Source organism: Agelaius tricolor, unplaced genomic scaffold (genome assembly GCF_023055355.1).
Source record: "Agelaius tricolor isolate 1412-34295 unplaced genomic scaffold, bAgeTri1.0.p SCAF_13, whole genome shotgun sequence".
Lineage (NCBI taxonomy): Eukaryota > Metazoa > Chordata > Aves > Passeriformes > Icteridae > Agelaius > Agelaius tricolor.
The window spans coordinates 12,408,736-12,424,477 of record NW_027269273.1 but is presented as its reverse complement, the minus strand read 5'-3'; the positions used below and the strand labels follow the sequence as shown (position 1 = coordinate 12,424,477).

Genomic DNA, 15,742 nt, shown 5'->3' with positions numbered 1-15,742 from the left:
TGAAATTGTGGTCTATTGTCTTCCAGAAGGCTCAAATCAGCATTCCTGATGACCACTTAATTTTGCATTAATTATAAACTAATCTGTATTTGTTGTTATATCCCTGAATAGAACCAACTCATATTGTGCTAATATGACCTCCACAGGGCTTATAAGTAATTCAGGATGAAAGCAGCATTTGTTAATCAGCTGCTGGGTTTATCTTTCTAAAACACAATTTCAGGTTAAGTACATACTCAGGAGGAGCTATCCTGTCACATGTAAAAAACCACAATCATTGAAAGGCTCTTTTCATTCTCTTTACTTTTCAAGTGGCAATTTTTAGTGGAAGCTACAAGGTGCAAACAGGAAGCCATTCAATCAGTAGCAGCTCATACTTACTGCTTTAATTTTTACTTATAACACATAAATATGGGGGAGCAGGTGGCTAATGTACAGTTAGAACAGAGGAGAGGTGAGTTCTCTGCTGTGGCTGGTTTCCTGGTGTGAAGGCATCAAACTCTTCAGTTTAAACATGCAGAGGAGAAGCTTTATGCAGGGCCTGTGAGTGTAGCACTGCCAAATGGCTCTGCTCTGTTCTTAGCACCTGGAGACCTAAGGAGTGAAAAATAATTCTTGGGTTGCAGTTTGGCCAAAAATGCTCAGGGGAATAAACAATGCAAGATTGCCTGGAAAGCTGGGCACAGCCTTGTGTCTCTTTTAAGCTCTGCTGTATCTCTCAGCACCAGCAGCACGACTGGATACTCTGTGCTCTCTCTAGCACAAATGACTTTTTCCCGAGGCACCTACAGTTAAAATCTCTTTTTATGGCCTGTGACCCCAGTGAAGATTCAGACATCAGTTGAGCTGTTTAGATCAGTGCTTCAGGGTAGACACCTGTAAGAGCTTTTTCCTGGCTTTCTGTGAGCTCTGGTTTGTTTATGACTTCAGCTGGTGGCACAGTTTGTCCCTCTGAGCTGAGCTTCTGTGCTCATCCTGCAAAGAAACTTCTGGCATATTTGCAGTGGGAGGAAGACTCTACAATGTGCAACTGGCTGGCATCCTCTTCTAGAGTGTTTAAATTCAGAAAAAAATTCAAGCAGCTGGACTAAATACACAGAATGTGAGAGCAGCAGGTCGACCCACGTTTAGGTGTCTGATTTCAGAGCCTGAGATTGCTACCTTGGGCTTCATGCAAACACACCTGCAGCTGCTCAGCAGTGCAGCAGCCTGAATTTCACTGTTTCTTTGTGCCTTTTCTCATCAGGCTTTCTGGGCTTACTTGGGAGGATCCTTGGGAGAATCTTTTCCCTTTCTTCCCAGCTGCACGGCTGTGCTGCAACACTTGGCCACCTTTGCCTTGTGCTTCAGGGGTGTAGAAAAAAAAGTTCTATGCAAATTTCCATCCTGCCCCAACAATTATACCCAAGCACATTTGTAATTCACAGTTTTGTTTTGATGTAAGAGAAGTTAAACCATGCAAGTTTCTTTAGCTGAGATGGACAGACACAGTTTCACCAAATTTAGCTTGAAATCCTGAAACCCCTTCAGCAGAATCATATTGTCTACATTAGTTACTCTCTTGATTATCTCCTGTCTTGCACTTTATGTGTCCAATGACACCCCTGTGAAGGTGTCCCATTCAGAAGTGGTTTGACCAGCACTACATTGGCTACAGATCACAAACATTTAACTTGTCTATCCCCTTACACCCTCTCCACCCTGCCTAAGCAACCATACATATTCACAGAAAGGAAAGACAGGAGGAAATTGTGCACTATTTAAATCCTTTTACCTTTTTATTCTAGACATGCAGCTAAAATGGAAAAGGGGTTGTATTTATGGGACTTCCTAAGCCTGTTAAGTAGATCTTTTATTTACGCATCAAAAAGTAGTGGAGCAAATGTTATCTTGAAGTCTCTGATTGTCCTCTATGGGCTGTTATTTTCTACTACATGGTATTTAGTTTCAAGCTGCAATTGCCACCCTCTGGAGAATCTCATCTGTCATTTTCATGAGTGAAGTGCATTTCTGGGTTTCATGACTAATGGTGAATAGAAGTTAAAAGCCTTTCAATGGAAAAGTTCTACAAGCAAAGTGAAAATATTTCTATTCTTGTTTCTTTATAACATCATGTTTTAAATTCTATCTTAAAGCAAAACCTGTATTTTTAATAAGTGTTGGCAACAACATGGCAGGACTGGATGACAAGAAAAGTTTTCAGCTTCTCACACAATAGCAGTTAAAAAAGCTATTTAAGAAATATTTCAAATGTATCTGCAGTGCTGAAATGTATTATGTATATCACTTCACTGAAAATTGTATATTACTCTTTGTCTCAAGTTACTGGGAGCTCTCCAGTGGTTTTGAATACTGCAGTCCTAAGGTTTATTTTTGTCAAATACTCTCAAAATAGTTCTGAATTTGGTCTTTATTGTGGCAAACTGTGTGAGTTGTTGAAAATATAATAGTTTACATCATTTATCTCTGTAACAATAACAAAGTCTGTTCAACAGGAAAGGTAAAAAAACCATAAAAGATTGCAGTGATTAAACTGTTGGGCCCCCTTTGTGTGGGAAAATAGATTCTAGAGAAATGCAGTGTACTACTGGCATGGTGACACAAGCACCAAAACAGGAGCACAGTTGTTCTCAAGGATTTGAAAACTAGATTGTATAAGTTCATACTTAAAATCACTCCAGCTTTAGGGGATTGTCCACAGGAACAATGGCAGTGGCCTGAGCCTGTGCAAGAGGAGCTCTGCTGTACCCAGCAGGCTGGGCTGTGCACAGGGCTGAGCACAGGCACAGCTGGGGAAAACTGGCTTCTAGCTTGGGTCCCTGAGATGTTCTGGTAAGGCAGACAAACAGTGAGACTTCTTGAAAAACGAGAATGTTTGAGGAGTTCTTGTGTAGATTCCCACTCCTGGGAAACTCCTGTCTGCCTAGAATGAGTCCTCAAATCCAAGTAAGAGTGCCAAAACCAATTTATAAATAAATATAATTAATACTTTCATTATACTATAAAAGGTATATTTCATACTAGAATAGGTAGCTGAAATGATTCTTAATAATTGTATAGAGTTTCTTTTGTCTTATTAAACATTATTTTTGTTAGTCTTCAAAACTACATATAAAGCCACTTAAAGGCTGTAAGAGGTGACCCCCATGGAATAACAAAATGATATTTTATTAGTTAAGTGGTTGACATTCCTGGTTATTACATTTCTCAAAGTTATTAAATATTCTCTTTGATTTGTCATTCAAGTTAAGTCTGCTGTGTTTTAATAACCGTTTAATAAACGTTTTCAGTTTGAATCATTTTGGCCTCAAGCAACATTCAAGATCTTCCCCTCTCTTGAGAGGGAATCTGAGGGTGTAGAACTCTGTTCATTCCTGTTTGTTTTATTTCTATTTCTTTGAGTCTTCATCTGTTCCTTGTTTCTATCTATTAGCTGAACTTCAAGGGGCTTTAAATAGAGCTTTTCTCATTTACCCTTGCAGGAACCTTCCAAGAGTATTTCTGCACCAAAGCCTCTGCAATAACTGCACCTCAGGTAGTTTCAAGTCAGCTGGGATGTATCAGTCAAAGGTAAGGAGATGAATCTGCCTCCTTGGGCACTCACAGCCTTTCCTTTGCATGTCAGCCCTTTGCACAGAACCACCACGTGCAATTGCAGGAGCTGGGTGGATGCAGGCTGAGCCTCACCAACCATCAGGTGCTCAGGATATCTGCTTTTCAGGGGAACTGAAATGGTGAAGTACTTCATTAGCTGTCTGCTATAAAATGCTCCTCTGCTTTTGCACGAATTAGGATCAAACATGTGCAAAAGAAGCAGATTTGGTGTGTTAAGCTCTACGTGCTTCCAACAACACAATCAGCTAAAACACTGAGAATTTTGTGTTCGCTCTCCTGAAAAAATCTGTGGAAAATGGAATTCTGTAATACCTGTTGTCCTAATTTTCAGCTCATAACAGCAATAAAAACCACAATAGGTGGTGTTTGCTGAGAATTCATTAATGATTGTGTCCCTTCAGTAAAATACAAGGCAGCTTCATTTCACTGTGATCATCAGACCTTAACAGCAGCTTGGTGAGTTTATTATTTTCCTTTGCTACTCTGTATTTTCTGCCACGTGTTTTCAACCACAAGTTTCTCCCAAGGACTTTGAATTTCTATTGCAAATAAAACACTGACAATGCTTTTGGATACATATGTTCTAACACTCATCAGTGAGACATAACACAGCCATTTCCCAGCAATAACAACATAATAAGAGCTTGGCAGAATTTTTTTCCTATCAGCAGGCTAGATTATTTTAAATTGATAACAAGAGCCAGGTGGCTATTCATAAGGGCAAGATATGAATTGCAAGCACATGTTTCCAAGGCAATGTTGGCCAGTGGCTGTTCAAGCATAAATTGCTTCCTATTACCACTTTTGATGGGAGGTAAATGGTGCAGCTCATCTCTATGGGAACACAAAGTGGCAGGACACCTCCAGCATTTCTCTTTGCACTGTTCCCAGTGGAGGAAGGCAATGTTTACTGCTCTGTGACACACCTAAGTGACATTGCAGTGAGTAATTTCCTTGTGCTCTTGAACAAAGATTAGGAGTCATTCCCCATGCTGTTAAGCAGTATTCCTGTAAGGGGGCTGCTTGCTGCAGAAGATGAAAGGAGGAATTAGAGTTGGTAATACAGGACAATACAGTTGTCCTACAGGATAAAAAGGTGAATTGATGATCTGAGGGGGAAAAAAACAGGATTCCTCAGTGATCCTAGGAATAACATCTCCCTTTAGCTAGCTCTGAAACAGGTAAGAAACAGACTTGAAAACATTACTAGGTTTTGAATTTAGAGTGAAATGTTTCTGCCTATTTATGAAAAGACAAGACAGAAGCTGATTAGAGTGTGGTCCAAAGTTTTACTAAACCTGGATAAAGAATATGGGAAGGGAGAAGGGAAGAGCATTTGGCCTGCCCAAAGGAAGGAAGAAGGCTGTGTCTAAAACTCTGTTATTGTCAAAGTAAGAGCTGCTTGTTGCCTTTGTTTTAATGTGCTGTTTGGTTTTCTCCTTTTTTAATTCAAGGCATAGAAACAATGGCTCAGTCAAAATTACTTTAATCTAGCAACTTGCCTACCATTTTCACAAAACCCAAGAGACCACTTTGATATCTGTAGTTTAAATCAATTATTTAAAGTATATGAGAGAGAAGGAATCTAATGTAATCTGAAAGCAAAGGCCAGGTACTTCTGTTAACATGGGTTTAACTTGAAAGTTCTTTGGTAGGAGAGAACCATGACTTTAAGAAAAAAAATTGAAATCTGGTCACCTCTTTTCTTGATAGCAAAGTTTGAATTGTTTTTCCTAGAACAGAAAATTGATAGATTGAAAGGGATTTGGGTTAAGGTTAAGGTTCAGTTCAGTCTGGTGAAGCCAGCTCTTTAAAATCCAGTGCTCCAAGCTTTGCTCCCCAAGTCTGCTTGGAAACTCATGATCTATATTCAGTATTCCTTCTTCTTCTACATCTACCTGTGTACACTTAAACATAGAAATCTCCCTGGGATTCACTCCCCAAAATAACAGTGTATTATTGAGCTGACAGCATTTCTCTGATGCCATGCTTTTTTCATAAATATAAACAGGTCTCATCAGCAATTACATTCTTCCTGTAATGTGTTTATCCTCAAGTTAAGGTCTAGGGCACACACAGCACAGTTTTCTTTAAGTATTAGCAGTGGGATTAAGTGACACACTGTTGACATTTTTTCCCTCCTATTCCTGCATCAGTGCACTGTAAATTAGCATACAAATTATTTTATCAGTGTTTCTTATTTTCCAAAGGTGGGGGACTGTTGAAATTCCCATATTTTTGTTTGGTTTTGTGTCAATAAAATTGAATTGCAGGAGGGGAGGAGGTAACACTTGACCTAGTGGGTTGTTTCATGACCTAAGAGGTGACATATGCTTAGTGCCCTGTATTTCTGATGAAGACTTGAGCTGATGCCAATGAGCCCTCTTAAAGCTAACTATAGACACTTAACTCTGTATGATTTAAAGCTCAGCAAATAAATTACAGTGGAAATACTAGAATGCAAATTTTAAAAATGACTATTGTTTTGAAAGAGGTAAACATGGAGAATGGACCACACCTGCTTGTCACACAGATGCTGTACCAAGGACTCACTCAGAGAATCAATATCAGGAACTTGCAGCACAGTGACACACTTTAAATTATTGCCTCACAGATTGCTAACATAAACTAGCAAGGCAGTACATCACTATTTTATGTGAAAGAGCACAGCATACCTTTACACAGATCAGGAAATGCTAAGTTATCATAATCAGTTACTAATCAGCTCACTTCAAAACAGCAAAATGAGTTTACCTTGTGTTCTAAAAATGAGAAGCTTGAAAGCTGTATAAAATTAGTTCTGGTTCTGAACCCCCCTTGGCAGTTAGTTTTTTGAGGGTAGCATGCAGAGCTGTTACAGAAAGAAGCAATCTTTTTGGCCATATGGCATCTTGAAAATCAGATTCCATTTTTTCCCCAAGTTCTCCTTTGCTGAGAGTTGAGCAGGATTTGGGTTTAATCCACTGTCAGAACATCATATTTAATATTCTTATGGTTCTTCCTAATGCTAGAAGGAGGCATGCAGTACCTGGGGTCCTCTGAAACCATTAAAATTCCCTGCTGAGCTTTGTGGGTGTTTCCCAGCTAAAGGCCTTCAGCCTTTATCACACAGGTTTACCTGCAAATTTCAGAATTCCCATCCCAGCTATTCTACAGGGATGCTAGGTTGCAGACAAAATATTTACTTACTTTCTTCCTTGTTGAGTATGTTTGTTTTCCCTCATTCTCTGCTGCATAACTAAGGAAAGTAAATGAAATGACTAAGTAATCTCTCACATTGGATTATGTTTTAGATTTCTTATCAGATTCCATTGTGGAAGTATGATCTGACTCATGGGAGAACAACTGTTACCAAATGTATCTTTCTTCAAAAGTTTTACCAAAAGATAAGAATTGATAAGGTTTTACTAGATCATAAGCCATGTTTTGCTGATGCCACACGTTCATAAATGGATAGAGATAAGCTACTGGAGCTTTATTGATCTCCCTGTTTAGTGCTTTCAATTCTTTAATTTTATTATAATATAAACTGTGTTAGGTGGAAGAAACAGTACAAATCTCCAGAGACTTATCATGTTCATGTGTTACAGCTGCCTGTATGTGCAGTGATGCAGCAGAAAAACCAGCCCTTACAACTGTTTCAGAGTTGCCTGGAAATTGGATCTGTTGAGATTTTGTCCTGGTAACGTTCCCAAGAACTTGGGCACCCAGCAATATTTAAAATATTGCTTCTCAAAATCTGGATCCATTAAGTCCCATCTTGTTCTGGAATTGAAGAAATTTCCTATGTTCCCCAGAGGTCTGCTGCCATCCAGAAACAGAATTACCTGTGTCTTTGACTGTGCTCAGTTGTCTGGTATCTGTGCTATTTCCAAACTGCAACAGGAATTAGAAAGAATATTTTATCTGTTGGGTACTGTCTAATCCACATTTTATCCACTCAACACCAGTTTTTTACATCTACCTCATGTGGACTACAGAGAGAAATAGTTTCCATTGGTGCTGCAAAAGGACTAGTGTGCATTCAGAGCTCTGCTGCCCATCTGGTAGAGGAAGGACTTGGAAGACAGATTGTCCAGAACATACATTTGTGAGTATTAACTGATCATTTGCTAAGAAGGAAACCTGCTACATCCTCAATTTGCTATTTGTGGGGGGTTTTGAGATAGAGAACAGGCCATGCTGGGCACTTTTGACTGCAGGACAAGGCTCACAGTTCTCAATGGAATTGGATTTAAGTGCCTGCACTATGTCTAAGGGGAATCCTAAATGTATCTTCTGCTTTGGTATTTTATCTTGGCTAGGTCAGCCAGTTGATATGAAACATCTCTAATTGCTGAGCAGGGAGCCTAAAGGTGTTAGATTGCAGCTGTGAATCCTGCTGGATTCATTCAGAAAGAATAACACTATTATTATTAGGGGTGATGACAAAACTTAAATAGCTTATGTAAAATGCAAATGAAAAATAGAAAACATCCTATCCTTAAGAGACCACAGTATAAACTGACAAAACACAGAAAATCTGTGAAGCTGAGGTACTTCTATCTCTCAGGTGAGGCACTGATGTGTTGGCTTGCTGAGGTTTATAAAACAAACCCCATCTAGGATCAAACATTTTAGAGTAGAATGCATCAGAACCAGAAGGAAGTTACAAAATCCCAGTATTTATTTCTAGGAAACAATAGGAGCAAAACCTCTGGTTTCTCTTTTTGTTTTGGTGGTTTTTTTTGTTTTTTTTTTAATCCATTTGAAAATTTTGTGCATGTCTACAGATTTTTTCCAAGATCCATCTCTGACCAAGAGAGGAGCAGCTGTCTTGTGCAAGAGAGACCACAATGAGCATTCTAGCACATAGCTAGAAAATTATATTAAGGTAAGATAAATACATCAGATACAGAGAGGGGAGGAAAGTTTAGAATTCTGATTACTGGGTCAGACTATCTGGAAGGTACCAGGCTTCCCTAAGATTAATCACAAGAGTATCTTTCCTTTTACACGAGCCACTGGTGGCCATCTGCCATTTTTTGCTTTTATAAAACAACAAACAATTTTAAAATATGACCTAAAATTGCTGAAAGTTACTTTACAGTTTTATATCTTTTGTGTCTACAAATCTGGGGTTATCTGTTAGTTCTGGATTGTATTTTCTACAACTTTGGCTGTATTTTGTTAAAAAAAAAGAAATTTCTCAACCCTTAAAACTGACTTCAGTATTTGCATACCAAATATATGAGCAAAACTGAAAAAGTTCATTAATGGCCTCATATCCACTTCAGCCATATCGTTTAACAAACACTACACTATATAAAGGGAATTTGTGTGAACTGCTTTTTCATTTCATTTTGAAGCAGAAGGGTAAGTTGAATTTCCTTTTAATAAATCACAAAGAATTTCAGCTAGAAGGCAAACCTGTTCCTTTTGATTTCTGTGGTCATATTTATGTTCTAAAATTAAATTTCCCTTTATTAGTAATTTTTTTACTTTGCTTATACTAGCAATTTTGGTAGATAAGGAGGTGCCTGAAGGACACTAGATAGTAATGACTGATGAAGGTCATTAAAACTGGATTAAAACTGAAGAGCTGTGTTTTTTCAATTTTGCTATATAACTGATCAGGAGTCTGACTCTGCATCATAATCCAATTATGAGCTGGATGCAGTAGTCCATTCAGATGTAATTCCCTGAATGATCATCACCAGGCAAAGGGTACATGTTGTAATTGCATTTCCTTATCTCAAGGATGTGACTATGCCTATCACCTCAGGTAGGTTTCTGTTAAGGTCTTTAATAATCTGCTCTCTCTGAGTCACTGGCCAGAGTTTCCAGAGGGGTCTGCTGGCCTTTAGTAAAGGGTAAACAACTGGAGATGCTTCAAATTCAACAAACCAAACTGAACAGCACCTTTAATACTGCACATGTGCTCTCAGGTGGATTTGATCTTACATTCTTTAAAGTGCAAATTCTTGACCATATTCTGTTAGTTAAACAGATCCTATGTGCTGCAAATTTATGACATAATTGAATATTTGTGTATTCAAGGGTATGTTCCATCAGATTGAGGTTGATGAGACATTCCCCTAGAAAAAAAAGTTGCTGTTGATGCAGATTAAAAATAACCTCAGAAGTCTTCTATAACAGAGTCAATATGGAAGATATAAACAATGCTTTATCTTTTAAAAGTTCACCTCACTTAATAAATGACACTAGGTGATATTTTGATTCTGCTTGGCATATATACTTTGAAATGTAACAGCAAATACCTTGTTATAGCTTGATCAACCTAGGTGTTAATAATCTTACAGCATTCAAGCCAACCAAGCTTTTATTTTAAATTTTAAGAGGAGCTAGATTTAGAACCTAGTATGTGTAAATGCTGATTTAAAAAAAAAAAACACGGAGCTTTTTAAGAGAGAGTAGGTACAGGATCCTCTTTGATTTGTGCCACTAGAAAAGTGAAGTAATGGATATTAAGTTGTTTTGTATGAGTCAACTCATGAACATCACCCCACTGGAAACAGATACACATTCTGGCATCTTGAACCTTTCTTTATATCTCCTGTTACTTTAACTGAAAGATGTCAATAACTGGATATTTCTATGCCATAGTATCTTACAGTCCTTCAGGTTTCACAGCTGCACAGCACACACACTTTGCTGTAAACAACCCACAATGTACAGTTCTAAAATGCTTTTCAATCGTGATAGCTCAGCACTATGATTATAACCCTAGTTGTTGTTTTATCTGTGGGGATAAAATAAGATGAATAAGCCTATTGCCAACCAGCAAAAAATTATTTTCTACAAGATTAACTGTCATTTTCAAGCTTGTGGAATTTTGTTCAAAACAGGATAGGAATGTCAATTGAGCCATAAAGTTTTGCCCATGTGTAAAACAGTATCAGTTTATGCCAAATAAATATGCTTAGATAGTGTTGGGCTTTAACAAGCTCCCAAACACGACCAGTTCCACTGTGACAAATCTGCCTTTCAGGGTAATATCCTATGCATCATCCAGTGATTACAGTCCTTGCAGACAACTAATGGCTTAAGTGTAATCAGTTATCTCTGAGTTTATAATTTCTCAAGGATTAATCCAACAAATAGTCAATGACAGTGAAAGGGATAATTTATCTTCACTACTCCAAGTTTATCAGTCTAGAAAGAATTTTGTGTATGAACTACACAATGGTTGCAAAATAAATCTTTTACACCTGAACTATAAGCTTTATTTAAACAAGTAAATAATGTAAATTTCAAGAAGGGATGATGGTGGGGGGAGAGTGTGCAGCTGTATGAACCAATGTCTACAATTTCTTACAGAATTGCCTGACAAATGTGTGGGTTTGTTTTTTTTACAGCTGGCCTGAGAAATCATGCTGTCTAACTCATCCTACATCCTCATAGCACTGGCTGCTTTGTCAGTGACTTGCCATGCCCAGAGTAAATGCCCAGAAATTTCTGGGCTGCCTGGCATCCCTGGAAGGAATGGTCTCAAAGGTAAGCAAACTTCATCTTTTGCAAGAGACCCACCTGACAAAGGCTGCATGACCAGAACAGATAACACAGAAGGACACGTGCTCTCAAGGAAGCAGATGTGTTAAGCACAAGAAGGAAAAGAGAATGGAGGAAATGGGCAGTTTATTTTTTCTAAAAAACAGGTCTCCTCTTTCTTCTGGGGGAGAAATTTATATACATATTTATATATATGTAGAAATGCTTTCTCCAGGTCTGCTGACAAGGCTAAAGCATGATCAAAATTATTCCCAGAGTCCCTGTATTAGGTCAAATATGGGGTTTTTTTAATGGGCTGTGAAGTGCAGTAAGAGCTGCAGTATTGCTGGGGATGCAGCAACATTTTGTTTTTCTCCATTGCTGTTTGTTTTAGCTGTGAATTGTGGATTATGATCATGAGAATACATTAGTGACTTTATTCTACACATAGGACCCCCGTTACCTGAGGAAAGTGGTCTGAAAAAAAGAATCTACCTTTACAGTGGGTTCCCATCTTTAGCAAGCAGCACTGGATGTATTTTACACTATTCAGAAACCTTCCACTGCCACTGTTTATGGCTCCCATTAAAGCAAGATAAACACCCAGCACTTTAAAAAGAAACTCACACGGCGCCATAGGAACTGTTTCCTCCTCAGAGTGTTCCTCATGCCTGTCATCACCAATGAAACCTTTGGCAAAGCCAGTTTCATAGATAAGCTAACAAAAGGCTTCAACCTGTAGAGCTTCAGTTTCTTTTCTGCAGAGGAGAATTACCAGCATTTCAGATGATTGGATGTTTTTGTTTGTTTAATCTAGATTAACAACAATGTGAGAAAATAATGGGAAAATATTTATTTTACTCTTGCTGATATTAAAAAATACATTTGCAAGTTAGTTCTGGAAAGTAATGGCTTTTATCCATGGGATTGTTCCTAGCAGCACAGCCTAGTATAACTGTATAACTTTTGTTTTTTTCTGTATAGGTCTGCCTGATTCTCTGGCCAGCAAATTTGCTTTAGCAAATTTGAAGCACCGGCTTTTCCGACTTGAGGCTGGTAATTCTTCCCCTTGTTACTTTTTCAGCTCACAATCAATTTTAAGTGCAATAGGCAAAGTTATTTACAGAACCATGACTTGCAGGAAAGAAACTGCATTTGGAATGGGTGCTACACTCCAAAACTCCATTTTCTTACTGAAAGCAGGGGAAGTCAGGGTTCTTATTTCCCTGGTGAGAAGCAGATTCCTCTTGGCAATCATAATGCACATTTATTCAAATTAGGTTTATTTTTAAAAATACTCCAACTACCTGTTGTTGTACTTTCCACATGGATTTGTGGAAACTCAGTCTTGTACCACTTTTATCTATCAGCAACCAGCTTGTTAAAGGTGGTAAATTGTTTTGTACTGAAAGGGATTCACAAAACAATTATCATTTTTCTGTTTCCTTTGCTCAAATCTGAAGCATGCTGATCATCATCAGAAAGTACACAAAATATAACAGGGTTGATATTTAGCAGATGTTGGTGAGACATCCTTGTCTTGGAGACAAGGACAAGTGGTCACAAGCAGAAAAATATATTTAGTGAACAGTTAGTGAATGGGTAAAATTAAGGATCTTTATTTATCTTCTTCCTTAGCTCAATTTTTCCCTCTGTTCCTTTTAGCACTTTTAGTTTTCATCTCTTGATTTCTTTTACTTTGCTTTTACATCAGTATGCCATAGAGAATTTACAAAGCTAACTCTTTTCATGTTTCAGTGCTTGCTTTGAATGGGAAAATGAGAAAAGTAGGAGAGAAAATACTTGCTAGCAATGGGAAGAAAGCTGACTTTGCATCTGCACTGCAATCCTGTGAAGAGGTTGGAGGAACTCTTGCAGCCCCCAGGAATGAGGAGGAGAATAAAGCTATTTTGGACATTGTGAAGCAGTATAACCAATATGCTTACCTGGGCATTAGAAAGGGGGAGACTTCAGGTCAGGTTAAGTATTTAAATGGCATGCCTCTGAGTTACAGCAACTGGCACCAGCATGAGCCCAATGGCAAAGGGAAAGAGACATGTGTGGAGATGTACACTGATGGCACCTGGAATGACAAAAAATGCAACATGTACCGTCTCACAATCTGTGAATTTTAAAGAATGGCCTTTCAGCCACCTCAGAGTATGGAGATAATGAAGTATCTGTGTTTCAGGTTGATTAAATTTCTGCAATTTCTTTGTATCCTAAAATATAAGATGAATCATATTGTGATCTTTTTTAGCCTTAGGAAAATGCCAAATGTGCTAGGTGATTAACATGATTAAAATGTGCCTGAACTGATGTGCCTGATGTTGTTTCTCCCTTTTGGAGGGTCGGGAATACCTCAGAATTCATTTCTCATGGCAGACTGTCTCGTACCTTAGATTAGAGGAAAATTCCAAGGTTTGGGAGATTGGAAATGCTGAAGTTAAAATTTCCCATGGTGTCATGGCTGGAAGCATTTTGAAGTACTTAATGTTAAGTTCTTAAGTTTCTGCCTCAAAAGAGATGCACAGAGGTTGACTTCACTGGAGCAATTATGGTTTCAGGTTTTGGACATCACTTTCAATCACAGAGCCTGTGTCACATTGAACCACTCACTGATTCATTAGTGTCCACCTTTTGTTTTATAAAAATATCAATAATACTAGTTACAATTAATTTTTCTAGTTTCAGAGGCTACTCTCTATAAAACACAAAGATGAATATTGCACTCAATTCAAGTAGATAGAGTGTATAAAATGCCAAAGATTGCATTTTGTTGCTAAAACAGCACATTCCCTCAGAAAAACATGAAACTGCAGTGTTGGAAGGCCACCTGTCTTTTCCCAAAGCAGATAATGTTTTGGGAAGGCAGCTAAGAGTGGAAGTTCAATCAGTTCAAACACAAACATCTCTGCTGAGGTTATATACCAAGCAACAGCACAGACAGACTTCAACTCAAATCTGGTAGGACCAGATGAGCAGAGTTACCATGGGCAGCTGAGCAGAGTTACCATGAGCAGCACATTCTCACATTCTTACCTTGCAGTGAGGAAGCCCTGGGCTCATCCATCCTCATTTACACACTACCTGATGGAGGGAAAAAAAGAAAGCACCAGCTTTAAAATTCATGCATTAAACACAATCTCCTCCCCCACATTTGGCTCTGTGCAGGAACCCCTGGGAGCTGGACCTGACTCTGGGCAGTCCCAGATGTTCCCAAGGCTCCCATGAGGAAGAGGGGTAGGATCTATTCCCATTCACTGCAAGCCCTGCCAAAATTTTGGCAAGGGGTGCTTCACCCCCAAGGTTCATGCAGCCCTCCACTGATTAGAGAGCAGACTGGGATTCTGAAATGGAAAAGGTGCACCCAGGACCACGCTGGATGGGTTTCAAAGTGTGAACCTGCTTTCAAACCTGCTTTCCAAAGCAGCCTGTTCTGAGACCTATGACCATGGTACCATTTTCGCCAAAAGTTTCAAACAGGAAGGTAATAAAGCCATGACAACTTTAACTGTGGTTACGTTGAGAAAAAAGGTAAGGCTAAATTTATACCTTTTCATTTTCCTGGGTTTAGATCTGACCAGCTACACTAAATCTGCTAGAAAGTGTTGAAGGTTTACTTAAAACTACCTCTTAAAGATTAGTATTTTAATAAGCAAACCTCATTAGCAGTTTTTGAGTCTAACTGTGCAGTTTCTTTGTTAGAGCAAAATGTTTACATGTCACAAAAAGTCACCGAAGCCTTCCCCCAAAAAATCCCTATCAATATCATCTTTTACTCTCTGAACTGAAAAAGTATATTCATTTACATATATCTCTGCCTAGTTTTGGGGCATCCTATTCCTTTAGTTAATGAAAAATTTATTTCTACCACACTTGGGGTCGCAAAATGACTGTAGAGATCTCTTGTAAAGACCCTTAATGTGTAAAAATGTTTTACAAATGTTTTAACACCACATAACATCTATATCTAAACAGATTTAGACTTCAAGACAGAAGAGTGTATTTCCAGTTAAAAAAAATAAGATTTTCATTTTCCAGTCACAAGCTAGTATTTATTACATCAATAAGCAAATTATCTAAGCTAGATCTAAAAGCCCAATTTTTTCTGCTTTAGCCATTATGATTGAAAAAAGGAGAAAAAAAATCAAATTAAACACATACATGCTGCTGAAAAATAAAAGCTCCTCAGATCCAGCCAGAGAACTGCTAGGCAGTACTTTCCTCTTTATGGTTCACACTTGATCTGTAATGTTGCTTGATTATTCTTTGCAGTTCCACAGACGAAAAGTATCCAGAAATTGTTGGTTTTTTTTTTATTTTGATATGGCTTTTTTTTGTGTGTTTGGTGTATAACTCTATCAATTTATACCCTCAAATGCTATTTGAAATACCAGCATTTCAGTCTATTTTTTGTGAAAGATCTGAATTCTCCATTTATGTATTTTTTAAATTTTTTTTTTTTTTATGGACAGAGAGGTTGGGCACATGAAGAAACAAAATACATTGTTTCTGTTCTGCAATGGTAATACAAAAATTTTTTATAAAATCTTTTCTTTAAAGTGCAATAATAATTCCTGATGTATAATTACCAGACCAGGAAAAATCCAGGTTAATATTTTTTTCCTAATTT

At 38.0% G+C, this 15,742-nt stretch overlaps 1 protein-coding gene across 1 annotated transcript in view; it reads left to right on the top strand.

Annotated features, from left to right (window-relative positions):
• The window catches only part of SFTPD (surfactant protein D), a 76,687-nt gene extending 63,262 nt beyond the window's left edge, over positions 1–13,425 (top strand). Inside the window, exons 20-24 of the mRNA XM_071438759.1 lie at positions 3,483–7,705; positions 8,388–8,488; positions 10,974–11,112; positions 12,091–12,162; positions 12,865–13,425. Coding sequence (XP_071294860.1) covers positions 10,989–11,112; positions 12,091–12,162; positions 12,865–13,241 — 573 coding nt within the window. The 5' untranslated portion in view covers positions 3,483–7,705; positions 8,388–8,488; positions 10,974–10,988 and the 3' untranslated portion in view covers positions 13,242–13,425. The remainder of the gene's footprint in view (positions 1–3,482; positions 7,706–8,387; positions 8,489–10,973; positions 11,113–12,090; positions 12,163–12,864) is intronic.
• Positions 13,426–15,742: the final 2,317 nt, after the last annotated feature.